This window comes from Enoplosus armatus, chromosome 12 (genome assembly GCF_043641665.1).
Source record: "Enoplosus armatus isolate fEnoArm2 chromosome 12, fEnoArm2.hap1, whole genome shotgun sequence".
NCBI classification, from domain to species: Eukaryota; Metazoa; Chordata; class Actinopteri; order Centrarchiformes; family Enoplosidae; genus Enoplosus; species Enoplosus armatus.
The window spans coordinates 23930096-23939824 of NC_092191.1; the positions used below are offsets into that span (position 1 = coordinate 23930096).

General features: G+C 45.6%; 1 protein-coding gene across 1 annotated transcript; it reads right to left on the bottom strand.

The window, feature by feature from the left end:
* Window positions 1–311: 311 nt before the first annotated feature.
* On the bottom strand, window positions 312–1811 carry LOC139293846 (G protein-regulated inducer of neurite outgrowth 2). The gene has a single exon (XM_070915453.1). The coding sequence runs from the start codon at window positions 1809–1811 to the stop codon at window positions 312–314; it is 1500 nt and encodes a 499-aa protein (XP_070771554.1).
* Between the last annotated feature and the right edge of the window lie 7918 nt (window positions 1812–9729).

Consider the following 9729-nt stretch of genomic DNA (forward strand, 5'->3'; position numbering starts at 1 on the left):
CAGGAAGGTCTCCAATAGTTGAAATATTGAACCATATACAACAAATGATGAATATATAAAGCTGTTGTTAGTCCATCATTGGTTTCCTCTTCAGCACTTTTCGTTTGATTTCCCCTTTTCATGATAACGGCAAACAAGTTCATGTGAAGCTCTTCCTTTGATTCTCGTACGAACGCCATTCTTGTAGTATGCAGGTTAGTCCAGAGACCTTCTGACCAGATGGGTGATTTGAGGCTGAGGCTATGAGTAGCCGTACTGGCTACTGAACACAGTGTTCAGGTTCTGTCCAGTCCATCCAGTCAGCTGGTCAGTTAGTCAACAGCTGTGGTGGTGCGAGCGCAGCAGGCCGGAGTTCGGATGGAGCCCATCATCCTCCTCTTTCTCTGCCGGGAGGTGTTGGCGTTCTGCTGCGACAGCTTGGCTGCATGGCTTGCTGTCTCCTTGATCTGCAGCTCCAGGTGTTTCTGGATGGCCAGGCCCAGCTCCTCAGGATCCACAGAGGCCCCGTACACCTCCCATGTCATCCCTTCTGCATCCCACTTCACCTCCTTCACTGGGGACTTGGGAGCACCACCCTGTTTCCTGCCTCCATCACTGTCTGTGTTCGGAGTTTGGCTGCTGGAGGTCTCGCTCCTGCTCTCCTCTGTCAGACAGATGTGGGGGAACACATGAGGTGTGACGGTCTGTCCTGTCTGCACCCCAACATCCCTCAGCTCTCTGTGGGCTGTCATAGTCCCCATGTCACGGGTCGTGGTTCTGACATGGCCAACGGGACTGCTACAGGACTCCTCTCCACCGAAGTGTTTTTGGGATTGTGGCCCAGCACCAGGAGGCAGCGAGCTGATCCAAGAGTAGTTGAGGTTGCAGCACCGCAGCAGGTGTTTGGCATCCAGGCCTGTGTCACTGACAGAAGAGATGAGGCGAGGCAGGGTGAGGTGGTTCATCGCTGAAGGAGGTCCCACTGTACGCTGGATGTCGCAGCTTGGCTCTACACCTGCCAGGCGTGGCAGCAGCTGGGAGGGGGCTGGGATGGGCTGGGGATGGCAGTACGCAGCAAATGTGTCCTCAAAATTGGCATGATGGATATAAGAGCCATAGCAGAGTGCCTTGTCGCATTTAAGGGGAAGATCGCCCTTTACCTCAACACCTTCCACTTTGGCTGCCGCCTTGGGGGACGAGACACAGACACACCTGCTCTGCGGTGCACCACCTTCTCCACCGTTGGCCCCTCGGCAAATGGTGGTGATAATGTTGCACTGCTGCAGCTGCATGGGCTGCTTACAAGCTAACATGGAGTGACTCTCAGCCGGAGTTGGGGGGGGCACTCCCTGTTTAACCAGAGGCAAAGTGTCCGAGTGACTCCTGTGTACAGGCAGGGAGGCTGGCTTTATGCTCTGCACTGTCCTGCTTGCCAGGGGGTTGTCATTGATGGCATTCACGACTATCTCATGGTGGTGTGAGGGTGTATGCTTCTCAGCCAGACTATGGGGGCGGCTCAAAGCTCTGGGGGGCACACAGTGTTCAGATGGGCTTTGTTCCCGTTCACCAGGCTCACCACCGACCCTCAGACCGCTGCAGTTAGTGTCTGTGGTCGGAGGAATTGCTGAATGTTCTTTACAGATCTCACCGGCAGCCTCCTTTTGCTCCTCCTGGCCGGGGTAACCTGGTCCTACAGCCAGTTTGGAGGGTGTTCTTGCCTGTGTAGACCTCTTGGAGGTGTGAAAGACTGACTGACCAGAGAGGGTAGATTCCAAGGAAACAGCTCCCCCCAGTGGGTACAGCTCCGACACAGGATGCCCGGCCTCTGCCATGGTGGACCTGTAAGAAGAATTAAAACATAGCTTTATTTTATCTTAATTATTGTACTCCTAAATAAGACTCAAATTAGTCTGACACCTGCCCATCGAACACTAATCCTTTATATGCTATCCTGGCTGATCATCCGGGCCCAGACCTGATTTGAAATCATTAATGCTAACCCATAAAGCTTTGCATGGTATCTACCTGACCACCAGTCATAATATAGGCCATCACGTGCATCTATAAATTCTATTCTATGCAATTCTATAAACCTCGCAATACTACACCTGTGGAACATGGCTGAGTAAACCTGATAGGGGACCATCCACACTCCCCTTTAGCAGATTTTAGGCTACACCCTTACGACACTTATACAGATGTTAGGTCACCTCTGAAGCTTCATTCAAATCTGAGAAACCTTTTTCTTAAGGGACCCCTATTTTACCATAGTATATACACTGACAACCCCCACCCCACATAAAAAGGTGGAGAAAGTAGCCTACTTCTTTTGAAATATCTTTATGTATATTTCATTATATTCAGTGCATAAAAAAAACAATAACAGCACAGGACAATTAACTGTTCAGTAAACCCAAATAGTGAACTTAATGCCTGCAGGAGGTTTGTGTAAAACTAGCAATTTGTATAAAATTCTGAATATTGACTATTTCCTGTGGATATTACTATGTATCAGACGATTTTTCCTTATATCTTTAGGAACACAACTCTATGTCTGTATTATGCTTTTCTATTCATTTCACTATCATACATACGTTTTAATAGTCCAAGCAGCCTGGCTTTATGATAAATAAGTAAAGATATAAACTTCCAAAATAACCTTTAACTTTAGTTGACTTCACGACCCCCCCCAGGGTGTCATCCTGTTGAATAGCTATTTTAGTCAACACACACACACACAACCCTATGTCACCACATTTTTATACCACCACTCCTCCACCTGACTTGTATGCACCCCCACATCACATGACACATGGGCTGAGTGTGAACTATCACCACTCCCCTCGTTACACAGACCTGAGATTGGTAATGCTCCTCTCGTCTCGCTCTCCGACAGAAGGCTGAATAAGTGCACACCCCAGAGCTATTATTTAAAAAAAACAAAAAAAAACAAAACAGTTGCAGGGTGATCCTGATGATCATGTGAGCGGCTAACGGGATGCACATTACGTCATGAGAGAGTGTGGCGTTTCTAAGTGTCATGAAGCGAGTCGCCGGATCCACACGGCAACAAGTCAGTGCCAAGCCTGTAAACCCCCCCCCCGCCTGTAGTGTCTCATTGGAGACATCTGAATCGGAATTTTTACATCACACCCTTCTCACTATCAGATTCACACCCATGTAGCCAAAAACACACACACACACACACACACACACACACACACACACACACACACACACACACACATACAGTATGCTGGCACACACAGATGCAAGTGTGTTCCTCAGGAGAAGAGAGGTTTTAAACATTTTCATCCACCGGCTTACCTTTCACAGTGAAATACTTGCTGCTACGGCTCTTTCCTCTCCCTTGGGGGATGTGTCGGGTGATGTGTGCAGTCCCTTAGATAGCCTTCATCCTCCTCCTACTCCTCCTCCTCCTCCTCACATCCACAGGTGACCTCTCCCTCTCTCTTTCCCTCTCTCTATCTTTAACTCCTCTCCATTCACTGCGCTGCCTGTGATCTTCTCTCCCTGCTTTGTCTCAGCAGGAACCCCCCCAACCCCACCCCCCCCACCCGAGCTGTGGAAAAAGATGGAGGAGACCTTGAGATAATCCTCTCCTACCACTGATTACAAATGTGAGGATGCAATCTTCAAATCCCTCCTCTGTAAGAGCAAGCGGAGCCGGTTGGTGGGTTGGCTTATCCAGCTGTAGTGGGAGAGACGGGTGGGGGGAGGGGAGGGGAGGGGGGGGGGGTGATGAGAGCAGATCAGGCAGCCAGCGTCATTGTCCCTCCACCTGGGAGGAGGAGGGGGAGCAGGGCTGACGCCTGAATGAATGTGAGCACTAAAAAAAATAAAGAAAAGATCCCGTTTCTTCGTCTTCTCTGCACTCCTGTTTTTTTTTTTTTTTTTACCCTCACTCACTCATCTCCATTCTGACCTCAGTCACTGCTTTAGTTTCACACTCTCTGTCACTACCCCCCCCCCCAACCCTCCCGCCAACTCCAACCCACTCTCCATCACTATCCCTGTTGCTATGGAAACTGCAATACTCAATGGGCCTGTGTGTTGTCTCATTGCCGGCTGAGAAAAAAAAAACAGACAGCCAAAAACAAATCACCTTGGGAACTGCTCGTGTTTGTGGTTGACTCAGCCGCAGCCGATCTCACACATCGACCCGCTGCTTTTCCATTTCCCCATGTATGTCACTAAACATGGAAGAGACGCAAAGGGTGTTAATAGCATAGCATGTTAACAGCTGGCTGGCACAAGCGTAAGTACCAGCAGAGTAGTAACGAAGCACTTCCCCTTCAGCCTGTTCCCGCCTCCTTCGCACATTTGAAATTTGACATTTAATTTTGATGTCGCACTCTTTACCTCCAGCTAACATTTTGTGGCCGTTCTGATCCTTTCAGAGAGGACTCACACACACACACACGCAGGTTTTAAGGTGTTACCACATTTCTGCATTTAAACACTCTTTATCGCCTAAATATTCATATTTATAAATGATCATATATTACATTCAGGGCTTTTGAATAGAGTTTTCAAGAAGAGACGGACAGGTTTCTTGGAGGCGGCATCTAGTGGCTAGTACTGGATGTATTTTGACTTTCTGTATATAACAGAAAGCTCTGGTTTGTGCAGTTGTGCAGTGTTTTATAAAAAAATCATTGTGCAACACAATTTTCATTTTGACACATTAAACAAGACAGGACATCCATAGCCGCACGATACAAAGACGACCCAGTAGATGCCAAGCAAGAAAAATTGAAATAATATTTTATTGGCAGCTTCAAATGCAGTCGGAGGTCTCAGAAGGCAGACTCCTGCTTCCATCCATCATGTTAGATGTTAGAACAGAGGGGTCACTGACTACAATGAAGGGCTTGACAGCAGGTGGGAGATATATATATATATAGCGCCAAATCACAACAAAAGTTATCTTGTGACACGTTACAAAAGAGCAGGTCGAGACTGACTCTTTATAATATCATTACAGAGACCCAACAGTTTCCACCATGAGCAAGCACTTGGCTCAGGGCATCATGGGAAGTCCCCCGGCAGTCTAGGCCTGTAGCAGCATAACTAAGGGCTGGTCCAAAGACAACACCGAGATTCCTCACGGTGGCGCTGGAGGCCAGGGCAATGCCATCCAGTAACTACATCTTTAGATAATGTGTTTCGGAGGTGTTCCAGGCCAAGAACAATAACTTCAGTCTTGTCCGAGTTCAACGTCAGATGATTGCAGGTCATCCAGGTTTTTATGTCCTTAAGGCATGCTTGAAGTTTAGCTAACTGATTAGTGTCACCTGGATTGATCGATAGATATACTTGAGTATCATCTGCATAGCAATGAAAGTTTATGTTTGTGAGTGTTTTCTAATAATATCTCCTAAAGCAGGGTTTTTTAACTAAAATTCGAAGAGGTCCAGTTAGAGAAAATTTCCCCAAGCAAAGGTCCAGAACATCATAATGTCTAACTTGCGCTGTGATTTAGTGTGATATATATTGAAGTAGCCTAGTAGTTGTATCAACGTCTGCATGTAATCAACAACTGACTGTCAAATCAAATAAAGAAAGTACCATTCAAAAACATTGACAATATTTATTGTCACTTAACATTGAACTATACAGATATATAATACTGTAGATATGTATAATGTTCTTCTCTCATTAAGTAAAAGAAGGGATGCATTTAAAAATAAAATAGAGAAAATAAATAAAATAGCTTTTGAAAAAATGTGCATCTTAAAACACATGCACAAAACAAGACGAACAAACCTGCTTTGGGGCTGATTGTGTTCAGATGTGCTTGATAAAAAACAACTTTGCATGCTGAAAATGAGTAAATAAAGAGGTTTGATACAAGTGCTTAATTTTAGAAAAACAAAATAAAGTGTAGCAGCAGCTTGAGTTTCCCTTTTTCTTTGTTAACTGTTTCACATCTTAACAGTCTCAACCAATTTCACAATAAATAATGTGTCTTCTCTCCCTCCCGCTCACTCGTCTCTCCGTCTTCTCTCCCTGTGTCGTTCACTCGCCTCTCTCCTCTCTCGTCTGTCTGTATTCAGAGTCGCAGCGTTTATCGCCTGTAATGCACAGATTTGATTGGCTGAGTAGCATCACGTGGGCTGGCGTAACTCGTATGCAATTGGTCTGTGAGTTTCCTGATCCGCTAAACCAGTGCCCTGTCAAAATTTAAAATCCCTTAATAATTTATTGATTATAGGTCAGGGTCCGTATAGAACGGCGTCTGGGTCCGGACTTGGACCGCGGTCCGCCTGTTAGTGACCCACGTCCTAAAGGAAGCATATATAAGGTGAATAGTATTGGTCCAAGCACAGAACCTTGTGGGACTCCATGACTAACTTGTGCATGGAGGATTCATCATTAACATGTACAAACTGAGATCTCTGTAGTAGGATATGATGGTCAGTGGTGTCGAATGCAGCACTAAGGTCTAACAAAACAAGTACAGAGACAAGTCCTTTGTCTGATGCAGTTAGAAGGTCATTTGTAACTTTCACCATTTGCTGTCTCTGTGCTATGATGAGCTCTGAAACCTGACTGAAAGTCCTCAAGCAATTTATTGTCATGTAGAAAGTCACACAGCTGGTTGGCGATTCTTGCTTTCTCAAGAATCTTGGAGAGAAAGGGAAGGTTAGATATAGGTCTATAGTTGGCTAAAACCTCTGGATCAAGAGTGGGCTTTTTAAGAAGAGGTTTTGTTACAGCTACTTTAAAGGACTGTGGTACGTAGCCTGTTAATAAAGACAGACTGATCATGTCTAGTAAAGAAATGCTAACTAAGGGTAAAACCTCTTAGATGAAGAAATCGTTTAAGTTACACATCACTGTTATGAGATGATGTGTGTTTGGATCCAGACATGAGCTGTTTGAGAGAAACCTGGTTACTCAGCTCCCTGTTATCCAGGTTTCTTATTATCTAAAGTGGTGCAGGTGGGTCTTTGACTGTCCACATCCAGCAAATCTTTTGCTTCGACGTGGACTAAGTTACGTCAATATGACAGAGAATGATCCGAAGCCTGGAATAAGGTGTTGACATGCCACAATATCCCAGTTTCCGTTGGCGTACTCCAGCTAGCATATGTGGGTTTCTCAAAACTAGAATGAAGGGTTAACCTCAGGTTTCCAAAAACAGAATGATTTTTACCGTACCCACTTGTCACGGAAAACAGATCATCACTGATGCCAGTGTGCCACACAACTACTTAAAGCCCTCAGAGGGACTTTATCCACTGAACTGATCTACCATTTATCTCGCCCCTATGTAGATTACTCAAAAAATCTCAAGTCTTGGTACATTAAATGTTTAGAACAATTTTCTTTAAAACATTATTCCCAACCCCAGTGGAGAATTAGAATTGTGTGGTATATGTGTGTGTGGGGATATAAAGAATTCATCTTTTTGCCTCGGAGAGTGTGTGTGTGTGTGTGTGTGTGTGTGTGTGTGTGTGTGTGTGTGTGTGTGTGTGTGTGTTACTTGGGCGGGGGGTGGCTGACAGCTGTGCACAGATTAAGGCTAAGATTTTCTTGGAGCAGCTCTGTGCGTGTTTCTGTACAATGTCATTTGCTTTCAGTTCACGTGTGTTTAAAGTATTAAAGTGTACTTCTGCGTGCTTGCCGTGCGTGTGTGTGTGCGGTTGTTTTGGAGTGCTCAAATCATCAAATTGCTTCTTTCTTTATGTCCCAATCTCCACAGCGCTGCGTGATCACTGCCGTCTGTGTTCCTGATTACCAGTGTCAGCGTGGTGCTGTACAGGGGCTGCTCCAGTATAGGCTGTTCCCTGTACAGTGCTCCAACTTAACGCATCAGCCAATCACCCAATGGAGAGACCATCATTCTGCTCCCCCTTTTAATGCAAAACACCTCATGGAACTGACTTTGTAAGACCCTCGCGACCCCCACACATTCACATATCAGCAGGTTGCAGACATGTCCACAAGAGGGAGCTGTTGTCAGACCAGTTTTACACACACCAACCTGAACACCTGTGAGAGCAGCAGCAGCGCAAACTTGTAGAAGACATGTTGGATGTTGCAATTCAGTTCAATTTTATTTACATGGCGCCAAATAACAACAAAAGTCATCCCATGACACTTTACAAATAGAGCAGGTCTAGAACGACCCAACAGTTCCCACCATGAGCAAGCACTTTGGTGACAGTGGCGAGGAAGAACTTCCTTTTAAAGAGGCAGAAACCTCGAGCAGAATGGATCCACAGGAACCTGCGAGACGAGAAAGCACAAAGAAACTCCGGGGGAAGATATAAAGTTAGTAACATGCATCGGAGGGACATGAATGTGTAAAGATGGAGAGGGAGAGGAGGATATAGCAGCATAACTAGGGGGCTGGTCCAGGCAGGCCTGAGCCAGCCCTTAACTATAAGCGTCATCAAAACGCAAAGTTTTAAGCCTACTCTTAAAAAGTAGAGTGTGTGTCTGCCTCCCGGACCCAAACTGGGAGCCGATTCCACAGGAGAGGAGCTTGGTAGCTGAAGGCTCTGGCTCCTGTTCTGCTTTTGGAGACTCTAGGAACCACAAGCAACCCTGCACTCTGGGAGCGCAGTGCTGTAGTGGGGCAACAGGGTACTATGAGCTCTTTAAGATATGATGGTGCCTCCAATGATGAGAAAAGGAAGTCATTTCTACTGCAGCCAATCAGAAGCACAACCGAGGAGCCTTCTGGTTTTTACAGCTGCTGCACACCTCCAACGCTGTACAGCAGTGGTTCCCAACCTGGGGGCCCTTTGAAGCCCTCTTGCTTTTAAGGGTATAAGAATTTTTTATACATATATTAAATATAATATGCATGCACTGAATTAATTTCTGTGAGGAAGACAAATAAATGTGAGGGTCACAGCCACCGTTTCCAACCTCTCTTGTGTTTATTAGAGATGATACAGTGTTGGCCTTTTTGACATTCATACAAAACAAACAGAAAAATAAGACAGCAGCTTCTGATTCTGGGTCCATACTGGCTCAATGTCTTTTTCTCTCGTCCAATGACATTCGTGGGTTTCTGTCCTCGGATGGAGACAAGTAGTGAGCGTGTGTGTGTGTGTGTGTGTGTGTGTGTTTAGCATTCTGTGTTAGTGTTTCAGGGGATATTTGACTGGTGATGGGGGTTTTTCTTTGCTGAGGGTGTAGCGCTCTTACTGATTGAGGTGCTTACCCACCCCCCCCCACAGTCAAACACAACCCACAATAGGTTTTTAAAATAGCTCGGGTCCAGGGCCGCGCCTCAGGATCACATCATGTCAGGATCGGCTGCTTCTCTGTCACTATTAAAATGGTAAATTCCATCTACATTTTTTTTTTTTTTACCAGCCAGGATTAGTCCCGTGTCTGCGGAAACAGTTGTGTAATGTCTAATTGTGGTTCTGGAGAAGCTTTGTCAAGCCTGAGAATATAATGCCATAATGATGTCATCAGGGTTTATGTTGTAAAGTTTGAAAGATGTGGTCATTTACCAGGCAGGACGGCTATCAGGATATCTCCGCCTCTGCTGCTTCGATTTTTCTCTTGGGAGTCCCTGAACTTTATGGAATGCAATGCTAAATCACTGGAATACCCTGAAGGATAACATTTGTATCTAAACACAAATAAACTGTACATTTGCAGTGGATCATTCTCATTTAATAATAATGGCCCTCATCACTAAAAACACGAGTCTCTTGGCAAATGTAACCACGCTAACAGGCTAGCAGTGGCACATAT

Excerpts from the sequence above, each read along its gene's own strand:
- LOC139293846 (XM_070915453.1), bottom strand. The coding sequence starts at position 1,811 with ATGGCAGAGGCCGGGCATCCTGTGTCGGAGCTGTACCCACTGGGGGGA.